The sequence below is a fragment of the Zonotrichia albicollis genome, chromosome 9 (genome assembly GCF_047830755.1).
Source record: "Zonotrichia albicollis isolate bZonAlb1 chromosome 9, bZonAlb1.hap1, whole genome shotgun sequence".
In the NCBI taxonomy this organism is placed as follows: domain Eukaryota; kingdom Metazoa; phylum Chordata; class Aves; order Passeriformes; family Passerellidae; genus Zonotrichia; species Zonotrichia albicollis.
The window spans coordinates 30,595,439-30,617,962 of record NC_133827.1 but is presented as its reverse complement, the minus strand read 5'-3'; the positions used below and the strand labels follow the sequence as shown (position 1 = coordinate 30,617,962).

Genomic DNA, 22,524 nt, shown 5'->3' with positions numbered 1-22,524 from the left:
TGCTCCAATCCTGTCTGGCTTCCTGTCCTTCCAGGTCAATGGAATGGAAGAGATCCTGCCTTGCAGCCCATCCGAGGGTGTGCAGGTCTTGTCCAGCGGGCTCTACACCATGGTCATGACTGACTTTGGCTTGAGAGTCAAGTTTGATGGGAACCATCGTGTGGAGGTGACGCTTCCAAGCTCCTTTGGGCAGAAGGTTTGTGGCATGTGTGGCAACTACAATGGGATAGCAGCAGATGACTTCCAGAACCCAGAAGGGACAATCGAGCCAGATTCTACCAGCCTGGGCAACAGCTGGGAAGTGTCCAACAACAGCAGGTGGGTATGGTTCCCAGTAGCCCTGGGGAAACAATGGGCAAGGGCAGGAGGAGGAGACACCAGGAGAAGTGCACAAATGACCCAGGAGCCCTACTGCCTGTCTTTCCACAGCTGCTCAGCAGGACCTCTGCCCACCCCAGCCTGCAATGAGACCGACAAGCAACTGATCAGCAGCAGCCATTTCTGTGGGCTCCTCAATGACACCAGTGGCCCGTTTCAGGTGTGCCACGCTGTGCTGAGCCCCAGCAGCTACTTTGACACCTGCAGCTATGACCTGTGTGAGCTGGGGCTGGACCGCGAGACCCTGTGCAAGAGCCTGCAATCCTATGCAGATGCCTGCCAGTCCCTCGGTGTGCAGATACCTGCGTGGAGGAACGCAACCTTCTGCCGTAAGTCCAGACATGGTACCTGGGGCTGCTACTCTAGGGAAAACACAGGACAGGATTGGAAGAGTAGGCTGGTGAGTAAGATCTATTCTCCCTATTGGCTGTAGGGATATACAGGGAGATATCAGTATTGGAGGCACCGCCTGTGTTGTCTGTGTTTCATTTTGATTGGATAGGGCTGAGAATACATGTAGGGCCAAAAACACCATAAAGAAAATAGAGATAGAGCTACTTTTTCAAAGGGGGATTTTCAGCAGAAATGTGTATTCTGTTCCCCAAGTAATTGTTGGGTCATCTGTCTCTGCAGCGATTGCTTGTCCAGCCAACAGTCACTACGAGCCCTGTGCTGCAGCCTGCCCTGCCACCTGTGTTGACCCAACAGCTCCCTACAACTGCAGCCTGCCGTGCGTGGAGGGCTGTGTGTGCGACAGCGGGTACCTGCTCTACAACGACCGCTGCGTGCCCAGCCAGCAGTGTGGGTGCTGGCACAATGGGCAGCACTACCCCGTGGGCTCTGAGTTCTGGACGGACAACACCTGCTCCTCCAAGTGCACCTGTCCCTCTCGGGGAAGCAAAGTGCAGTGCTTCAATGCCTCCTGCCCTGCAGGCCAGTACTGCGGGGTGCAGAACGGCAAACCCGTGTGCCTTGAACACTCCTACGGCATCTGCCACGTCCACGGGGACCCCCACTACCAAACCTTTGACAAGGTGACACACAACTTCATGGGCAACTGCACCTACACCCTGGCAAAAGTGTGCTCTAACACCACCTCCCTGCCCTACTTCAACGTGGAGGCCAAGAATGAGCACCGTGGCAGCCCCCAGGTGTCGTACGTGCGCGAAGTCGTGGTTGAGGTGTATGGACAGCGCATCGTCATTGTCAAGCAGCAGATGAGCCACGTGCTGGTACGCAGTGGGGCTGGAATGAGCATGGGGCAGCTGCAAGGCAGGTCTGGCTGCTGTTGTCAGGTTCTGGCACGCACCAGAAGTCCCAGGAATGGGTGGGTTTCCCTGAAGGCACCGGCTGACTTTTTTTTCGCTTTTGGGAGGGGCTGGAGGAGGAGGAGTCAAATGGGGAACATGGGCCATGTTGAGCACAATGCAGAACCCATGACACAGCTCTGTGAGCCCCAGGGCTGTTGGGGTGTGGGCACATCCCAGACAGCTGTTTGCCATGCCTGGCCTGGCTGCTGCTGTCCCAGGGCAGGCGCAGCCCGGCAGGCCGGGAATAGGCCCGGGGCCCACTGTGGTGTGTGTGCCGTAGGTGAACAACGTGCGCCAGACGTTGCCGGTGAGCGCAGCAGGAGGGGCCATCACGGTGAGCAGGAGCGGTCGCTACATCGTCCTGGAGACAGACTTCAGCCTCAGAGTGTCCTACGACGCTGACCACTCGGTGGAGGTGAAGGTGCCCACCACCTACTTCAACCTGACCTGTGGCATGTGTGGCAACTTCAACAACCGCAGAGACGATGAATACATGATGCCCAATGGGCAGCAAGCTGCAGACTCCAATGCTCTGGGGGAGAGCTGGCAGGTGCCAGACAGTGACCCCTCCTGCGGTGTCCCTGTGCCCTCCCCACCCTGCAGTGATGAAGACGAGAAGCTCTACGGGTCCGACCAGTTCTGTGGCATCCTGACCAGCAGGCCTAGCCCTTTTGAGAGCTGCCATGGCGTCATCAACCCCCAGGACTACTTTGACACCTGCTTGTATGACCTGTGTGCCCTGAACGGTGGCCAGGAGTTCCTGTGTGCTGCTCTGGAGGCCTATGCTGACGCGTGCCAGGCAGCTGGTGTGACTCTTCTTCCCTGGAGGAATGCTACCTTCTGCCGTGAGTACCTGCCTTGCCATTGCCAGAAAGGAAAACTGGCCACAGACTCTGCTCTGAACCTCGGACCAATGTGTCTCTTAGATCTTTCCCTTCCCTCAAGGCTGTCTGTGGTTGAAGTTTTCTGGTGCTAATTTTCCCCTTGCCATTGCAGCCCTGCAGTGTCCTCCTAACAGCTACTATGACTCCTGCATGACTGGCTGTCCTGCCACCTGTGTTGACCAACACGCCCCACAGAACTGCTCCAAGCCTTGTGTGGAGGGCTGTGCATGTAGCTCTGGCTTCCTGCTGAGCGGAGACACCTGTGTGCCCGAGGCCAACTGCGGCTGCCACTTTGAGGGCAACTACTATACTGTGAGTGAAAACCCTGCCCTGCTTTGCAGACCCCTGCCACCCCACGCCTCTGCCTGTACTTTTCTTCCTCACACACTGAGGTTTGGTGTTTCCCTGCCTGCAGCAAGGGGAATCCTTCGTGAATGAGAACTGCACTCGCCAGTGCCGGTGTGAAGCCAAAGGCCAGATGGTTTGCTCTGCCCTGTCCTGTGGCGAGGACGAGGTCTGCAAGATCCAGGATGGCCAGAGGGGCTGTTACCCAGCCAGCACTGCCGTCTGCCACATCTACGGTGACCCACATTACAGCACCTTTGATGGGAAGCTCCACCACTTCCAGGGCTCCTGCAACTACACAGTGGTGACAGGCTGTGACAACTCCTCCGTTGGCTTCAGCATCACCACCCGCAATGAACACCGCGGCAGCCAGAGCTGGACAGCTCTGAACTCTGTGGCACTGTCCCTTGAAGGCCTCCACATTGCACTGCGCCAGCACAAGGCAGTCTATGTAAGTCTCTCACTTTGTACCTGGGAACAACAGACACACTGGACACTCTTAAAATGCCCCACTGTCCTCAGGGAGAGCTTGCTGTTCCATGAGCCTGCTGCGTGCTCTCAGAACAGCATGGGAGAGCTCTGAGCGGGGCCACATATGGCTGCCCATGCAGATACAGATCCTTGGTTGCTTTCCTGAGCTTTCAGAGTGCCATTGGTCCAGTTGCTGCTGTCCTCGTAGGCCTGGACAGGGTTTCTCATGCCAGCAGAGCTTCTGGCTCACTGGCACTGGCACTACCCCATTGAGGAACAGTGACCTCTCACTGGAGGGCACCTCTTCATGCTTCTGTCTCCCTGTTCCCCTTCTCCAGATCAACGGTGCCCTGGTCTCCCTGCCTGCTTCTCCTGCCCCCGGCGTGACCATTTCCCTGAGCGGCTCCTACGTGCGGGTTTCCACCAAGCTGGGCCTGCAGCTGCAGTTCAATGGGGACCATGAGCTCCTAGTGAAGGTGTCTGAGAAGTACAAGGACAAACTCTGTGGGCTGTGTGGGACGTACACTGGGAGCCAGCAGGATGACTTCATGCGACCCGATGGGGTGGTTGTACCTGACTTCAACGACTTTGGAACCAGCTGGAGGGTGCCAGATGATGAGTGGCCGTGAGTCCTTGTTCCATCATGCAGATGAAGGACAGGAGGGAGTGTGGGAGAGGAGAGCAATGAGGGACATCAGGAGGGAGGGCTGGTGATGGCAAGTGTGGGGCAAGGGAGAAGAGGCAGCTTCCTGAGCCCTGGGAGAATGGGCTGAGCTTGGGCAGGATGCTTCTCCTAAGCTGCTTGGATCGCAACTGCCTCAGTGGGTTGTTTCTGTCCTCCAGAAACCAGGGAGGGCAATGGTGCCTGTGGGGCATGTATGTTCCACGCTGTCAAGTGACAGCCTTGGGTGCCTTTCTTAGTGAGGGATCTGGACTGCAGAAGCTGAGGTTCTGGCTGGGGAGTAGGTCAGGAAATGCAGTGGCTGCTGTCAGCAGGCTGCAGGGAACTCAGGGCTGTTTGTCTGCTTTGTAGGTGTGACCCAGCCATCAGCCCACCTGCATCCTGCTCCCCTGCTGAAGAGGAGGCAGCTAAGCAGCAGTGTTCACTCCTCACACAACTCGGTGGCCCATTCCAGCCATGCCATGCAGTTCTGCCACCCAAGACATACTTTGAGAGCTGTGTCTATGACCAGTGTGCCACGGGTGGCAGCACGGAGCAGCTCTGCAATGACCTGGGGGCCTATGCTGCAGCCTGTGCTGAGGCGGGCGTTGCTCTGGGAGACTGGAGTGCTGGCACTGTCTGTGGTAAGCCTTCTGTTGACCACCTCTGATTTCCTTGAATCTCAGGGACAAGGAAGGGAGCAGTTCTGGGGGCAGTTCATGGGGCAGAGATTTCCCCGTGTATCACATAACTAACCACTCTGGTGAGCCAGCCCTTGCATGAGGAGACTCTTCCAGACAGGTGGAAACCCTGTCCTGCGCTTTGTTTGCAATGGAGTGGGGTGTCTTATGGGAATTGTGCAACATCCCCATTTGGGGCCAAATCTCCATTATCAAACATACCTCCTCCACGTGTGTTTCACTCTCTTTCGTTCACCTGCTCCTACAACCTTGCCTCCCTTTCAGGCACTACAACGCCACCTCCACATATAACAACGCCACCATCGCCTGGAACGAGCACAGGTACTGCTGTCTCCCATCTGAGCTTTTTAGTGGCTATGACAAGCTCTTCCCCCTTGGCTGGCCACTCTTGCCTCTCCATGGGCATGCCATAGATATGCATGGATGTACCTGAGCCCTGCTGTTCTTGGGGAAAAGGTGGCCTCACCCTCACTCTAAAACGTCTGCTTTTCTTTCTGCCCCATGTTCAGCTCCACCAACAGACTGCAATTTTGCCTGCACATTTGAAGAGGACTTCTGTGGGTGGGTCCAGGCAGATTACAGCAGCATTGACTGGATAAGGAACAAAGGCCCAACACCCACGCCAAATACTGGCCCATCCTCTGACCACACAACAGGAGGTAGGAACAGCAATCAGGACACAGGCTGAGGGGTGTCCCCTCAAAGATGGCCACAAACTTCTAACAGCAAACACAGACCACGTCTTTGCTGCCCTTCCTCCAGAGCAATTTGTCTGGAGTCCCTGAGGGCCAGATGATTCCTCTGGGAGGATTTCCAGCCCTGGCAATCAATTTGTGCTGCCCCCAGAGCAGGCGAGGACCTGCCATGCAGGGGAGAATGCAAAGCACAGCTTGATGACCTGTCAGTCTCTTGGGAAGACAAATGAGTCTGTGACTCTGTTATGAGATCCTGGCTTTTCCAGAAGGCAAAGAGGAGGGTTCTCTAACTCTGCAGAGCCATGTGAGGACTGTGACAATACTATGAAGGTGTTGCCATGTCCCAGTCCAAAGCATCCATCTCCCATGGCCCTGAGAGCACATTCATAGAGGCACTTGGTTCTGGGGAGGGTTGTAGCTTGTGAAGGAACTGTGTTTGCTCTCCCCTCCTTTGGCCTGCCTGAAACTGCAGTTGGGGTGCTCCCAGGACTGTGCTTGGGTTGTCCCTGGCTGCTTTGGGTAGCTCTGATGCATCTGTGACAATGTGGCTCGTGCTTTGTTTCAGATGGCTACTACATCTTCCTGCAAGGCAGTGCTGATACTCTCCCCGGTTTTGTGGCTCGCCTGGTCAGTCCGGAGTGCAGCTGGGAAGGAACACTCTGCTTCCGCTTCTGGTACCACATGTACGGAACTGCTCAAACCATGGCCCTGCGGGTGTACCTGCAGAAGGGTGAGGAGCTGGTGGAGATCTGGCAAGAAACTGGGAACCATGGAGACAGGTGGTACTTGGGAGAGGTCACAGTGAACACCACAGGAAACTTCCAGGTAAGGCCACAGGCTCTCAGTGTCACCTCAGAGGAGCTGTGCTTTCTAATGGCTCTTCACACAAGCAGCTGGAGCTAATGCTGGGAACCATTCCTTCGTTTAGATCCTGCTGGACGGAGAATGGGGTGAAGATGTGAGGAGCAACATAGCATTGGATGATCTCTCCATTGTACACGGAGCCTGTGCAGGTACAAGGCTTGGCTTTGGGAATGGCAGCTTGAGGCATGTCACTGACCGAGGCGGCAGGCTGTGCTGGAGGCACAGCTGGGCTAGAGGCAGGAGCACAGGTTGTCTTTGGGCACTGATGCACCTTGTGCCCAAGTCTACTCTCCTCTGGGAGGTTGGGGCACTGGCAATGCATGCAGTCAGTCTTTTGGTTCACATGTTATAAGGCCCAAGGACAAGACATTGGCCACAGGTACAGAAGTGCCTTATCTGCTGCTGTGACCCAGCTAAGCTGGTGGCAGAGCCATGGAGTGGGACAGCTCTGCCTGAGATGACACTCTTCAATCCCTGTCCTGGCTATGCCTGGTCATGGTGTTGGGTCCTTCAGAAGGGTGAGGGAGCCAGCTGTCTGCAACAAACCTCCCTTGTTGGTACACATCTCTCTAACTCTCTCTTCTGCTAGGTACATCGACACCAACACCCACGGTCCCCTTGCCAGGTAACACAACACAGCCTGTAGTCACCACCTCACCAACCAGACCCACACCCAGCTCAGGTACTGCCATGTTTCATCCCTGTCTCCTACTGCTCCTTAAAAGTGTTCATTTTGTGTTCTCCATTTCCATCACCATGGGGCATGTCTGTCTCTTCCTTTGCTCTATCTAGGCTGTTGGAATTGTTTTTGATGTGGAGTCACTGTTCTGTGTCTGTCCTGGGCATCCTGAGCCTTTCTGGTTGTGGTCTTTTGGCTGTTTGTGATGACTGGTCAAGGTGCCTCGCAACAAAACTCCCCTGCTGGTGCCCATCTCTTCTAACTCTCCCTCGTGCTATGTCCTTTGACACCAACACCCATGAGAGCTGTGCCAGGCACCACAATGCAGCCAGTACTCACCACCTCACCAACCAGACCCACACCCTCCTCAAGCGCTGCCACCTCCCATCCCATTCTGATTCTGCTTGTTGAAACTTTTCATTTTGCTTCCTCTAAGGCCCATGATGCAGGGTGGTGGGTCTGTACCAAAGAAGGGTGTGCCTCCTCCTATCTCCCAGTTGTGCTGCTGGTGGTAGCACTTTTACAGAGATATAACAGGGCCATCCCTGCCTTTGGTCTCTCGGGCCAGTGTGTCTGCTTTTAGAGGAAGGCTGGATCAGCTACTTACAACAGAGGCCCGTGTTGACACTTGCCACTTCTTCCTCTGTCTCTCCATAGGTCCACTTCCTACTACACCCCCTACTCTGCTGCCTAACATTACAACACCATCAACACCAAGACCAACAACACCACCAGGAATGACCTCAGGTACTGCTATTATTCCTAGAGTTTTGAGTCCTCTCCAAAATCTATACTTGGAACATGGTGCATTTCCTTTAAAGTGCTGTTATTTGATTTATTTCACTCTCTCTCAATAATTAGACATGCATTGAATGCTCTTCCCTTTCTAAGGGTATGTGTGGGACAGCTGTACTTCCAGCAATAGGATGTTTCAGTAGCTTTGAACAGTATGTCTGTAAAAATTAATAATATCATGATACAGATCTAGAATGCCTCTGCTTGTCCATAAAGGCAATAGACCAGTCATGCACTAGATACTGTTTGAGCAAAGTGAGCTGGGGAGAAGAGGCAGTAGGAGGTGCTCAGCTGAAAGTTTCCTCTGGTCTTTCCACTGTCAGGCACCTGTGTGGTGGAAGGAGACCCTCACTACCACACATTTGACAAGCAGTTACACAATTTCATGGGCACCTGCACCTACACCCTCTCCAAGCTGTGTGACAGCAACAGCTCCCTGCCCTACTTCAACGTGGAAGCGGCCAACGAGCACAGGGGAGGCAACACCCGTGTGTCCTATGTCCGATACGTGGATGTCGATGTGGCTGACCTGCGGATAAGGCTGGGACAGGGCGGAGTGGTGACGGTGAGCCTGAGGGGAAGATGCTGTGGGGCTGTGGTGAGCAGAGAGAACTGTGCCAGATGGGCTGCTCCAATCCTGTCTGGCTTCCTGTCCTTCCAGGTCAATGGAATGGAAGAGATCCTGCCTTGCAGCCCATCCGAGGGTGTGCAGGTCTTGTCCAGCGGGCTCTACACCATGGTCATGACTGACTTTGGCTTGAGAGTCAAGTTTGATGGGAACCATCGTGTGGAGGTGACGCTTCCAAGCTCCTTTGGGCAGAAGGTTTGTGGCATGTGTGGCAACTACAATGGGATAGCAGCAGATGACTTCCAGAACCCAGAAGGGACAATCGAGCCAGATTCTACCAGCCTGGGCAACAGCTGGGAAGTGTCCAACAACAGCAGGTGGGTATGGTTCCCAGTAGCCCTGGGGAAACAATGGGCAAGGGCAGGAGGAGGAGACACCAGGAGAAGTGCACAAATGACCCAGGAGCCCTACTGCCTGTCTTTCCACAGCTGCTCAGCAGGACCTCTGCCCACCCCAGCCTGCAATGAGACCGACAAGCAACTGATCAGCAGCAGCCATTTCTGTGGGCTCCTCAATGACACCAGTGGCCCGTTTCAGGTGTGCCACGCTGTGCTGAGCCCCAGCAGCTACTTTGACACCTGCAGCTATGACCTGTGTGAGCTGGGGCTGGACCGCGAGACCCTGTGCAAGAGCCTGCAATCCTATGCAGATGCCTGCCAGTCCCTCGGTGTGCAGATACCTGCGTGGAGGAACGCAACCTTCTGCCGTAAGTCCAGACATGGTACCTGGGGCTGCTACTCTAGGGAAAACACAGGACAGGATTGGAAGAGTAGGCTGGTGAGTAAGATCTATTCTCCCTATTGGCTGTAGGGATATACAGGGAGATATCAGTATTGGAGGCACCGCCTGTGTTGTCTGTGTTTCATTTTGATTGGATAGGGCTGAGAATACATGTAGGGCCAAAAACACCATAAAGAAAATAGAGATAGAGCTACTTTTTCAAAGGGGGATTTTCAGCAGAAATGTGTATTCTGTTCCCCAAGTAATTGTTGGGTCATCTGTCTCTGCAGCGATTGCTTGTCCAGCCAACAGTCACTACGAGCCCTGTGCTGCAGCCTGCCCTGCCACCTGTGTTGACCCAACAGCTCCCTACAACTGCAGCCTGCCGTGCGTGGAGGGCTGTGTGTGCGACAGCGGGTACCTGCTCTACAACGACCGCTGCGTGCCCAGCCAGCAGTGTGGGTGCTGGCACAATGGGCAGCACTACCCCGTGGGCTCTGAGTTCTGGACGGACAACACCTGCTCCTCCAAGTGCACCTGTCCCTCTCGGGGAAGCAAAGTGCAGTGCTTCAATGCCTCCTGCCCTGCAGGCCAGTACTGCGGGGTGCAGAACGGCAAACCCGTGTGCCTTGAACACTCCTACGGCATCTGCCACGTCCACGGGGACCCCCACTACCAAACCTTTGACAAGGTGACACACAACTTCATGGGCAACTGCACCTACACCCTGGCAAAAGTGTGCTCTAACACCACCTCCCTGCCCTACTTCAACGTGGAGGCCAAGAATGAGCACCGTGGCAGCCCCCAGGTGTCGTACGTGCGCGAAGTCGTGGTTGAGGTGTATGGACAGCGCATCGTCATTGTCAAGCAGCAGATGAGCCACGTGCTGGTACGCAGTGGGGCTGGAATGAGCATGGGGCAGCTGCAAGGCAGGTCTGGCTGCTGTTGTCAGGTTCTGGCACGCACCAGAAGTCCCAGGAATGGGTGGGTTTCCCTGAAGGCACCGGCTGACTTTTTTTTCGCTTTTGGGAGGGGCTGGAGGAGGAGGAGTCAAATGGGGAACATGGGCCATGTTGAGCACAATGCAGAACCCATGACACAGCTCTGTGAGCCCCAGGGCTGTTGGGGTGTGGGCACATCCCAGACAGCTGTTTGCCATGCCTGGCCTGGCTGCTGCTGTCCCAGGGCAGGCGCAGCCCGGCAGGCCGGGAATAGGCCCGGGGCCCACTGTGGTGTGTGTGCCGTAGGTGAACAACGTGCGCCAGACGTTGCCGGTGAGCGCAGCAGGAGGGGCCATCACGGTGAGCAGGAGCGGTCGCTACATCGTCCTGGAGACAGACTTCAGCCTCAGAGTGTCCTACGACGCTGACCACTCGGTGGAGGTGAAGGTGCCCACCACCTACTTCAACCTGACCTGTGGCATGTGTGGCAACTTCAACAACCGCAGAGACGATGAATACATGATGCCCAATGGGCAGCAAGCTGCAGACTCCAATGCTCTGGGGGAGAGCTGGCAGGTGCCAGACAGTGACCCCTCCTGCGGTGTCCCTGTGCCCTCCCCACCCTGCAGTGATGAAGACGAGAAGCTCTACGGGTCCGACCAGTTCTGTGGCATCCTGACCAGCAGGCCTAGCCCTTTTGAGAGCTGCCATGGCGTCATCAACCCCCAGGACTACTTTGACACCTGCTTGTATGACCTGTGTGCCCTGAACGGTGGCCAGGAGTTCCTGTGTGCTGCTCTGGAGGCCTATGCTGACGCGTGCCAGGCAGCTGGTGTGACTCTTCTTCCCTGGAGGAATGCTACCTTCTGCCGTGAGTACCTGCCTTGCCATTGCCAGAAAGGAAAACTGGCCACAGACTCTGCTCTGAACCTCGGACCAATGTGTCTCTTAGATCTTTCCCTTCCCTCAAGGCTGTCTGTGGTTGAAGTTTTCTGGTGCTAATTTTCCCCTTGCCATTGCAGCCCTGCAGTGTCCTCCTAACAGCTACTATGACTCCTGCATGACTGGCTGTCCTGCCACCTGTGTTGACCAACACGCCCCACAGAACTGCTCCAAGCCTTGTGTGGAGGGCTGTGCATGTAGCTCTGGCTTCCTGCTGAGCGGAGACACCTGTGTGCCCGAGGCCAACTGCGGCTGCCACTTTGAGGGCAACTACTATACTGTGAGTGAAAACCCTGCCCTGCTTTGCAGACCCCTGCCACCCCACGCCTCTGCCTGTACTTTTCTTCCTCACACACTGAGGTTTGGTGTTTCCCTGCCTGCAGCAAGGGGAATCCTTCGTGAATGAGAACTGCACTCGCCAGTGCCGGTGTGAAGCCAAAGGCCAGATGGTTTGCTCTGCCCTGTCCTGTGGCGAGGACGAGGTCTGCAAGATCCAGGATGGCCAGAGGGGCTGTTACCCAGCCAGCACTGCCGTCTGCCACATCTACGGTGACCCACATTACAGCACCTTTGATGGGAAGCTCCACCACTTCCAGGGCTCCTGCAACTACACAGTGGTGACAGGCTGTGACAACTCCTCCGTTGGCTTCAGCATCACCACCCGCAATGAACACCGCGGCAGCCAGAGCTGGACAGCTCTGAACTCTGTGGCACTGTCCCTTGAAGGCCTCCACATTGCACTGCGCCAGCACAAGGCAGTCTATGTAAGTCTCTCACTTTGTGCCTGGGAACAACAGACACACTGGACACTCTTAAAATGCCCCACTGTCCTCAGGGAGAGCTTGCTGTTCCATGAGCCTGCTGCGTGCTCTCAGAACAGCATGGGAGAGCTCTGAGCGGGGCCACATATGGCTGCCCATGCAGATACAGATCCTTGGTTGCTTTCCTGAGCTTTCAGAGTGCCATTGGTCCAGTTGCTGCTGTCCTCGTAGGCCTGGACAGGGTTTCTCATGCCAGCAGAGCTTCTGGCTCACTGGCACTGGCACTACCCCATTGAGGAACAGTGACCTCTCACTGGAGGGCACCTCTTCATGCTTCTGTCTCCCTGTTCCCCTTCTCCAGATCAACGGTGCCCTGGTCTCCCTGCCTGCTTCTCCTGCCCCCGGCGTGACCATTTCCCTGAGCGGCTCCTACGTGCGGGTTTCCACCAAGCTGGGCCTGCAGCTGCAGTTCAATGGGGACCATGAGCTCCTAGTGAAGGTGTCTGAGAAGTACAAGGACAAACTCTGTGGGCTGTGTGGGACGTACACTGGGAGCCAGCAGGATGACTTCATGCGACCCGATGGGGTGGTTGTACCTGACTTCAACGACTTTGGAACCAGCTGGAGGGTGCCAGATGATGAGTGGCCGTGAGTCCTTGTTCCATCATGCAGATGAAGGACAGGAGGGAGTGTGGGAGAGGAGAGCAATGAGGGACATCAGGAGGGAGGGCTGGTGATGGCAAGTGTGGGGCAAGGGAGAAGAGGCAGCTTCCTGAGCCCTGGGAGAATGGGCTGAGCTTGGGCAGGATGCTTCTCCTAAGCTGCTTGGATCGCAACTGCCTCAGTGGGTTGTTTCTGTCCTCCAGAAACCAGGGAGGGCAATGGTGCCTGTGGGGCATGTATGTTCCACGCTGTCAAGTGACAGCCTTGGGTGCCTTTCTTAGTGAGGGATCTGGACTGCAGAAGCTGAGGTTCTGGCTGGGGAGTAGGTCAGGAAATGCAGTGGCTGCTGTCAGCAGGCTGCAGGGAACTCAGGGCTGTTTGTCTGCTTTGTAGGTGTGACCCAGCCATCAGCCCACCTGCATCCTGCTCCCCTGCTGAAGAGGAGGCAGCTAAGCAGCAGTGTTCACTCCTCACACAACTCGGTGGCCCATTCCAGCCATGCCATGCAGTTCTGCCACCCAAGACATACTTTGAGAGCTGTGTCTATGACCAGTGTGCCACGGGTGGCAGCACGGAGCAGCTCTGCAATGACCTGGGGGCCTATGCTGCAGCCTGTGCTGAGGCGGGCGTTGCTCTGGGAGACTGGAGTGCTGGCACTGTCTGTGGTAAGCCTTCTGTTGACCACCTCTGATTTCCTTGAATCTCAGGGACAAGGAAGGGAGCAGTTCTGGGGGCAGTTCATGGGGCAGAGATTTCCCCGTGTATCACATAACTAACCACTCTGGTGAGCCAGCCCTTGCATGAGGAGACTCTTCCAGACAGGTGGAAACCCTGTCCTGCGCTTTGTTTGCAATGGAGTGGGGTGTCTTATGGGAATTGTGCAACATCCCCATTTGGGGCCAAATCTCCATTATCAAACATACCTCCTCCACGTGTGTTTCACTCTCTTTCGTTCACCTGCTCCTACAACCTTGCCTCCCTTTCAGGCACTACAACGCCACCTCCACATATAACAACGCCACCATCGCCTGGAACGAGCACAGGTACTGCTGTCTCCCATCTGAGCTTTTTAGTGGCTATGACAAGCTCTTCCCCCTTGGCTGGCCACTCTTGCCTCTCCATGGGCATGCCATAGATATGCATGGATGTACCTGAGCCCTGCTGTTCTTGGGGAAAAGGTGGCCTCACCCTCACTCTAAAACGTCTGCTTTTCTTTCTGCCCCATGTTCAGCTCCACCAACAGACTGCAATTTTGCCTGCACATTTGAAGAGGACTTCTGTGGGTGGGTCCAGGCAGATTACAGCAGCATTGACTGGATAAGGAACAAAGGCCCAACACCCACGCCAAATACTGGCCCATCCTCTGACCACACAACAGGAGGTAGGAACAGCAATCAGGACACAGGCTGAGGGGTGTCCCCTCAAAGATGGCCACAAACTTCTAACAGCAAACACAGACCACGTCTTTGCTGCCCTTCCTCCAGAGCAATTTGTCTGGAGTCCCTGAGGGCCAGATGATTCCTCTGGGAGGATTTCCAGCCCTGGCAATCAATTTGTGCTGCCCCCAGAGCAGGCGAGGACCTGCCATGCAGGGGAGAATGCAAAGCACAGCTTGATGACCTGTCAGTCTCTTGAGAAGACAAATGAGTCTGTGACTCTGTTATGAGATCCTGGCTTTTCCAGAAGGCAAAGAGGAGGGTTCTCTAACTCTGCAGAGCCATGTGAGGACTGTGACAATACTATGAAGGTGTTGCCATGTCCCAGTCCAAAGCATCCATCTCCCATGGCCCTGAGAGCACATTCATAGAGGCACTTGGTTCTGGGGAGGGTTGTAGCTTGTGAAGGAACTGTGTTTGCTCTCCCCTCCTTTGGCCTGCCTGAAACTGCAGTTGGGGTGCTCCCAGGACTGTGCTTGGGTTGTCCCTGGCTGCTTTGGTTAGCTCTGATGCATCTGTGACAATGTGGCTCGTGCTTTGTTTCAGATGGCTACTACATCTTCCTGCAAGGCAGTGCTGATACTCTCCCCGGTTTTGTGGCTCGCCTGGTCAGTCCGGAGTGCAGCTGGGAAGGAACACTCTGCTTCCGCTTCTGGTACCACATGTACGGAACTGCTCAAACCATGGCCCTGCGGGTGTACCTGCAGAAGGGTGAGGAGCTGGTGGAGATCTGGCAAGAAACTGGGAACCATGGAGACAGGTGGTACTTGGGAGAGGTCACAGTGAACACCACAGGAAACTTCCAGGTAAGGCCACAGGCTCTCAGTGTCACCTCAGAGGAGCTGTGCTTTCTAATGGCTCTTCACACAAGCAGCTGGAGCTAATGCTGGGAACCATTCCTTCGTTTAGATCCTGCTGGACGGAGAATGGGGTGAAGATGTGAGGAGCAACATAGCATTGGATGATCTCTCCATTGTACACGGAGCCTGTGCAGGTACAAGGCTTGGCTTTGGGAATGGCAGCTTGAGGCATGTCACTGACCGAGGCGGCAGGCTGTGCTGGAGGCACAGCTGGGCTAGAGGCAGGAGCACAGGTTGTCTTTGGGCACTGATGCACCTTGTGCCCAAGTCTACTCTCCTCTGGGAGGTTGGGGCACTGGCAATGCATGCAGTCAGTCTTTTGGTTCACATGTTATAAGGCCCAAGGACAAGACATTGGCCACAGGTACAGAAGTGCCTTATCTGCTGCTGTGACCCAGCTAAGCTGGTGGCAGAGCCATGGAGTGGGACAGCTCTGCCTGAGATGACACTCTTCAATCCCTGTCCTGGCTATGCCTGGTCATGGTGTTGAGTCCTTCAGAAGGGTGAGGGAGCCAGCTGTCTGCAACAAACCTCCCTTGTTGGTACACATCTCTCTAACTCTCTCTTCTGCTAGGTACATCGACACCAACACCCACGGTCCCCTTGCCAGGTAACACAACACAGCCTGTAGTCACCACCTCACCAACCAGACCCACACCCAGCTCAGGTACTGCCATGTTTCATCCCTGTCTCCTACTGCTCCTTAAAAGTGTTCATTTTGTTTTCTCCATGTCCATCACCATGGGGCATGTCTGTCTCTTCCTTTGCTCTATCTAGGCTGTTGGAATTGTTTTTGATGTGGAGTCACTGTTCTGTGTCTGTCCTGGGCATCCTGAGCCTTTCTGGTTGTGGTCTTTTGGCTGTTTGTGATGACTGGTCAAGGTGCCTCGCAACAAAACTCCCCTGCTGGTGCCCATCTCTTCTAACTCTCCCTCGTGCTATGTCCTTTGACACCAACACCCATGAGAGCTGTGCCAGGCACCACAATGCAGCCAGTACTCACCACCTCACCAACCAGACCCACACCCTCCTCAAGCGCTGCCACCTCCCATCCCATTCTGATTCTGCTTGTTGAAACTTTTCATTTTGCTTCCTCTAAGGCCCATGATGCAGGGTGGTGGGTCTGTACCAAAGGAGGGTGTGACTCCTCCTATCTCCCAGTTGTGCTGCTGGTGGTAGCACTTTGGCAGAGATATAACATGGCCATCCCTGCCCTTGGTCTCTTAGGCCAGTGTGTCTGCTTTTAGAGGAAGGCTGGATCAGCTGCTTACAACAGAGGCCCGTGTTGACACTTGCCACTTCTTCTTCTGTCTCTCTATAGGTCCACTTCCTACTACACCCCCTACTCTGCTGCCTAACATTACAACACCATCAACACCAAGACCAACAACACCACCAGGAATGACCTCAGGTACTGCTATTATTCCTAGAGTTCTGAGTCCTCTCCAAAATCCATATTTGGAACATGGTGCATTTCCTTTAAAGTGCTGTTATTTGATTTATTTCAGTCTCTCTCACTAACTAGACATGCATTGAATGCTCTTCCCTTTCTAAGGGTATGTGTGGGACAGCTGTGCTTCCAGCATTAGGGTGTTTCAGTAGCTTTGAACAGTATGTCTGTAAAAATTAATAATATCATGATACAGATCTAGAATGCCTCTGCTTGTCCATAAAGGCAATAGACCAGTCATGCACTAGATACTGTTTGAGCAAAGTGAGCTGGGGAGAAGAGGCAGTAGGAGGTGCTCAGCTGAAAGTTTCCTCTGGTCTTTCCACTGTCAGGCACCTGTGTGGTGGAAGGAGACCCTCACTACCACACATTTGACAAGCAGTTACACAATTTCATGGGCACCTGCACCTACACCCTCTCCAAGCTGTGTGACAGCAACAGCTCCCTGCCCTCCTTCAATGTGCAAGTGGCCAATGAGTTGCTGATAGTGCAGCAGTCTGTTCTTTCTAAGCAGCCCTGCAAATTTTCTGATTTAATTCTTCCTATTTAATCAGAAAAGGCGTTTCTGATGTAGCACTAAAAACTCTGCTCCCCTTTTTATAACAATGTCTTAATCACGCCTTTTACCCAACTTTCTTCATCAACCTCTTGCATAGATTTCTGATACACCAGAGTAGATTCTTTATGTGTCCAAAGACTGAAGGCTTGGTTGGCCTTTGGAGTCTATTGAGTGATGTAATCACTGTTCCATCTGAGCAATAAATTCAGCATTAAACAAACAATCTGGGAACCTAGAAACTGCGAAAGTCTGGCGAAGTCTGACAGGGACGTTTTCCTTCTTCACAGGTCGTGCTTCCTGCAGTGCCTCTGGGGACCCACATTACAACACTTTTGACCACAAAGTCCATAATTTCATGGGAAATTGCACTTACACCCTCTCCAAAGTGTGCACTGCCTCAGAGAGTCTTCCATACTTTGATGTGTCCACAACAAATGAGCACAGAGGAGCCAACACCAAAGTCTCATATGTGAAGTCAGTGCATGTGGAAGTCTATGACCATCAGATTTCTCTGCTGAAAAACAAGAAAGTGAATGTAAGAAAATACTATTTAAAAGACATGTATAATTTTTAACTGGCATGCAGATAATTATTAGCTCTGTATAGTTTCTAACAAAACTTTATATTTTTATTAATTATATATATGCCTCTTGTAATGAGATCTCCAACAATCTTGCTCAGATGTTCTTTGATCAGTTCCAGTTCCCCTATGCACAGGATCCTATCTTTCAGCAATCTGTTTTAGCTGCTGGTAGTTGTAGGAGTCCCAAAAGCCATACACTGACTTTCACAATTTGCTGTACAGGTTAATGGTCACAGAATGACCTTGCCTGTATTTATTGAAAAGAAGATCAGTATTCAAAGCAGTGGTGGATATGTTCTCTTGGAAACTGACTTTGGACTGTGGGTGAGATATGATGGAAATCACTATGCAGAAGTCTCTGTGCCCTCTAATTACAGTGGTCTGCTCTGTGGCCTCTGTGGTAAGTGGTAGCAGTTGATTACTTATTTTTTTTTCCCTTAGCATGCAGAAATTACAAGAGTAGTTTGTGTTGTGACTTTCTGATTATTTGGTTTGGATCATCTGGAGTTTTCTCATTCAATTATCTCTTCATGGGTTTTTCACACTTTCAATGCAGGAAATCTGCCTAAGAATATAATGGTGCAAATAGCATTGCTTTATTTTTAGTCACACATTCTACATGTAGGATGCAAAAAAATGAGCAGGGTTTTTAGATAAGTTTTTTCTTGGATGTAATCTAGTTACATAGCAACTTACAGACTTCCTGTTCAAATGTCTGAGCAGCAGCTCTTGGTCAGTAATCAAAACACAATTCTCCTCTTATTTTGCCCAGTACAGATTGATGTTACATACATATTCTCCCTAGAATTAAAATTCTCTCATTTTAATTTATTTTACAACCTGACACTTAAGTTTTTTCTACTGGTTTGAACTTCATGTGTCCCATAAATCTCTTTTTACCCTCACAGGTAATTATAATGGTGATCCAAATGATGATAATATCAAGTCCAATGGTGACATTGCAAGTGATTCCACTGATCTTGGAGAAAGCTGGCTGGTGCCTGAGAATAACACTATGTATGTAAAATCATTTCATCTTGTTGCATTTGCTGTACAAACACTTAAAATCAAATATCCACTAATCTTTGCCTTTTTCCCCAGTACCAGTCTACATCTTGCAGCTGCCCATTAGAAGTAGGGAGCTGGACTTTTACATAAACCAGTGAATGATAAGAGGGCTTGTGTTCTTTAAGTCTCATTTTCCAAAGCAGGAACTGTTTGTTGAGTGTGAGGGGGGATGGTACATCAGTCAGTTCCCTGACTGGAAGCCATAACTGTTTGGATCCCATAGCTCTTTTTTTTTTTTCAGCTAAGAATAAGCTTTTGAATCACCCAGAAGGGATCAAAAAAGGAGCCCATTCAGTGAGAGGGCTGACATCAGCTTTTCAAAGAAGTTGGATAAAGTCTTGTGACTGAAATAAAATGCAGTCTTTTGTGCAGGGTAGTGATTTATTAATTTTCCACAGAAAATCTGATAGTAAGAGATGTGAAGCACATGTTTGGTTTGCTTGCTTTCCCCAGATGTTCCAGTGGTGGGAAAGAAGAGCAATGTGATCCTGTGTTGGAGAGTGAAGCAAAGAAAAACACAGCATGTGGCATGATCAGAGACCCAACAGGTAGTGTGTTGGTAGATCTATGTGAGCCATGTGATGGAGCATGGTGTAGCTTGTGCTGTCCCTTCTCTAGAGTCTCTTTTTCTGGGCTTCTGTTGGAAGCATATAAAGCCTCTGGTGTGAATGGCCAGTGTAAAACCCATAGGTGCCTGGCTAGAATGTACCATCTGTTCAGACAATGCCAATGTGTCCATGAGTTTTATCTGAGAACCATGGCTGGTTTTTGTGTTATAGTGGCTTGTACCCTGCTTGCTAAAAGAAGCAGCTCAGATGCACTGTCAGTGTGTGTATTACAGACACTTTATCTGAAATTCTGTACATGTTCCCTGCAGTTGGCTAGAATTAGTGGTTTCCCTAGGCAGCAATGCTTAATTTATGTAAGTTATGTTGTATCAATCATGCAAAAAGAAGAAAACCTGATCCAGGGAGCCCATTGTGTATCTCTTTCAAGTACTAGATTAATTTAACACAGCCTGGAACACCCACAATATAAAATACATGGTGGTCAGTCTTAACATTCCAGTGGGTTGTTTCTATCCTTTTATATATCTTCCTTGATTTACACAGGAATCTTCAAGGACTGTCACAGCAAGGTGCCTCCACAGAATTTCTTTGAAAACTGTGTTTATGATATGTGTTTCACTGGGGGACAGGCAATATCCTTATGCTACGGACTGCAGGCCTATGCTGAGTCATGTGTCAATGCTGGGATATGCATAGAGTGGAGGAATGCTACTCTCTGCCGTGAGTGTTTTGATATAAATATCTATTCTGGATTTTAACTTCATTGTCCTCTACCTTCTCCATGCATGTTATTTCGTTTTATGTAATGTTCTGAGTATAGTCAGTCTTTTATAATGTCTTGAGCCTGCTTCAGATTCAGAACCATTCCAGGATTTGTATAAGTCACACATTTAGAGAACATTAGGAAAAATACATGTTAAATCCTTTAAGTTTTATAATATTTATAATTTGCTATTAGTTTCTTGGAAAAGTCTGGTTACATTCAACTGTGTCTTATGTGAGTTCTGCATTGAAGAAATAAGTTCCTTTGCTTCAATGAAAATCTATCATCCTCAATGTAAGTGGAGCTGGTAGTCCTCCATAAAACATGCTTATCAATGGCTTTGGTTAAAAAGAAAAGGGACCTTTTTTTAAAAAAAAAGAGACCTTGAAAAGAAGCTGTTTCTAGGAAGTGCTCTGTTTCTCTCTAAAGCAAAGAAATTGAGTACTGTCAGGTCTCAATTCTCTTCAGAATGACTTTATGGCAAATTTAATATAATGAACTCATATTTCTGAGAATAAAGCTTTCCAGGGGTTCCACTGGTGCTGATTCTAAGCAACACTGGACAGGTTTCTGCTCGTCAGACATACAATCATAGAATCATAGAATGGTTTGTGTTGGGAAGGATCTTAAATATCATCTAGTTCCAACCCTCCTGCCATGGGCAGGGATGCCCTCCATTAAAACAGCTTTCTCAAAGCCCCATCCAACCTGGTCTTGAATAATTCCAGGAAGGGGGCATCCCCAACTTTTCTGGGCAGCATTTTCTAAAGGGCATTTAAGTCCATAAACCACACACCTGGAGAGAAAAAAAAGTCCTCTAAAGGACTTTTAAACCATACTTAAATAAACCATAATTGTTCTTTTTTGCTTTTTGCCTTACACTAATTTTTATTATACCAGTTACCACTGGATTATCTTCTGCAGATCTGCACCTTTTTTCTTTTTCTACTTTTCTTTTTTGGATATGATCAAAAACTAGCTCTGCATTTAAACTAAACCACAAAAACATGGATAGGTCTAGGAGTTGGTCAGTTTGGAAAAAGAATTACTGTGATAAAGCACCCAGTAAGTCATCCCTAAGAGGACAGACCACAGAGAATTTTTACATAAAAAGAAGATAGAACAAGAAATGAGTGTTTAACTCTCCAAATTAGATTAAAGCGGTGGACACCCAGACTCCATAGTCTGAGGCTATAGGCTAGGACCTAAATATCTATGGCTTCATTGTAGTAATAGAGAAAACTCAGTAACATTAGAAAGATTGACTCTCAAGTGCTCTCTTCATCAGTGATGCAAATAAAAATGCAATTAAAGTCCAGACCAAGGGAAGGAAGTCTGGCTAGATGACTGGAGATGTCAGCTGTAATTTTCTTACAGGATTCAGAGAACCTGTTGTAGGGACAGAATTAAATGAGAATCATATGTAGTGATTTACAACAGAATCCAGCCAAATCCATGTTTTTCTGTGTTTTTTTAGACAACAGAAATGAGCAAATACTTCAGGATTTCTGTAAAATGTAACGTTATCCCTGGGGACCACGTTTTGAGCAGTAGAAGCCCAATTCTATCATAAGCAGGAGGGGTGTGAAAGTATATTGTTCTCAAGGAGTCTCAGTGAAACACAGAGTGTGATTTTTAGTTCTATTTTGGAATATATAGCAGATGTTCAAATAGTAACTACAGTAATGGGGACATATCACCTGGTATGGGAAAATATTCTTCTATTCTCTTAACTGTGTCACTTGATGCCTTTAAATCAGCAGAAAAAGTTTTGCACTCAGCACTCTCCTGTCAGACTTTCTAACAGACATTTTGTATAGTTTCAGGAGCAAACAGTGAAAGCATCAGGAAGAACTTTATTATGATTTTGCCCTTTTGAGTGATCTTTTCTTCTCTCTTTATCTAGCAATGTCCTGTCCTGGAGGCAGCATTTACCAGAGCTGTGGTACTAGGTGTCCCTCTACCTGTTTGAACATGTCAGCAGATGATTCCTGCAGTTCTTTGCCAGTGGAAGGTTGCTTCTGTAAGGAAGGCTATGTTTTGAGTGGAGACAAATGTGTGACAGAAAGCAACTGTGGTTGCATCGATGACAAAAATCAGTATCACCAGGCAAGTTACATCAGATATTTAAAGAAAAAAAGGAAAAAACCAAAAACAGGGGGTCTCATTCTTTACCACTGTGAGGGAAAAACCATGTTAATAATACTACCCAATTCATATTTACACCATTAATAATTTCAAAATAGGCTTACTTTGCCAACTTTCTTGGTCCATATATTGCATGGCTACAATTGCCCAAATGATTATATATCATGAACATTCAAATACTAATAATTTGATGTCCCCTGTGGTTTTACCTTCCTATTTATCTTACAATATATACTTCTACACCCTTTGTTTCCCATGTAGCTGAATGAAAGCTGGTTCCCCCGTTACCCCTGCACCGAGCGCTGCACCTGCAGGGCAGATAACACCATTGAGTGCACATCCTGGGAGTGTGGGGTCCAAGAGGAGTGCAGTATTCAGGACGGTGTGCTGGGCTGTCATTCCAATGGTGAGTCCTGCCTGAAAACCACCCCGATGTCAATTCCATCAGTAGATCCTCTTTTCTTCTAGCTTTAGTATAAATATCTTTTCATATGGGATGGCAAAAAGTCCCAACTGGCTGCTGCCAGTGTTAAGAGATGAAAATGCATGATGCTCTGTCATGCAAGCACAGATGCCCTCATGTTGTAGTGGAAATCAGCAAAAACTGATGCTGCCCAAAAGTTTGCAAGGTTTCTTGGATTCTGTTTGTG

The 22,524-nt window shown here is 50.7% G+C and overlaps 1 protein-coding gene and 1 long non-coding RNA gene across 2 annotated transcripts in view; both read left to right on the top strand.

The window, feature by feature from the left end:
* Positions 1-22,524, top strand: part of LOC113459577 (IgGFc-binding protein) — a 116,509-nt gene that overhangs the window by 79,344 nt on the left and 14,641 nt on the right. Inside the window, exons 35-58 of the mRNA XM_074546689.1 lie at positions 35-318; positions 430-707; positions 1,012-1,610; positions 1,969-2,533; positions 2,685-2,884; positions 2,988-3,368; positions 3,727-4,013; positions 5,015-5,071; positions 5,712-5,749; positions 6,011-6,270; positions 6,374-6,458; positions 8,107-8,348; positions 8,445-8,728; positions 8,840-9,117; positions 9,422-10,020; positions 10,379-10,943; positions 11,095-11,294; positions 11,398-11,778; positions 12,137-12,423; positions 13,425-13,481; positions 14,122-14,159; positions 14,421-14,680; positions 14,784-14,868; positions 16,517-16,671. Coding sequence (XP_074402790.1) covers positions 35-318; positions 430-707; positions 1,012-1,610; positions 1,969-2,533; positions 2,685-2,884; positions 2,988-3,368; positions 3,727-4,013; positions 5,015-5,071; positions 5,712-5,749; positions 6,011-6,270; positions 6,374-6,458; positions 8,107-8,348; positions 8,445-8,728; positions 8,840-9,117; positions 9,422-10,020; positions 10,379-10,943; positions 11,095-11,294; positions 11,398-11,778; positions 12,137-12,423; positions 13,425-13,481; positions 14,122-14,159; positions 14,421-14,680; positions 14,784-14,868; positions 16,517-16,671 — 6,465 coding nt within the window. The remainder of the gene's footprint in view (positions 1-34; positions 319-429; positions 708-1,011; positions 1,611-1,968; positions 2,534-2,684; positions 2,885-2,987; positions 3,369-3,726; positions 4,014-5,014; positions 5,072-5,711; positions 5,750-6,010; positions 6,271-6,373; positions 6,459-8,106; positions 8,349-8,444; positions 8,729-8,839; positions 9,118-9,421; positions 10,021-10,378; positions 10,944-11,094; positions 11,295-11,397; positions 11,779-12,136; positions 12,424-13,424; positions 13,482-14,121; positions 14,160-14,420; positions 14,681-14,783; positions 14,869-16,516; positions 16,672-22,524) is intronic.
* On the top strand, positions 18,811-21,829 carry LOC141730151 (uncharacterized). The gene is made up of 3 exons (XR_012581642.1): positions 18,811-18,942; positions 19,507-19,683; positions 21,633-21,829. It is a non-coding gene; the product is annotated as an uncharacterized LOC141730151 (long non-coding RNA).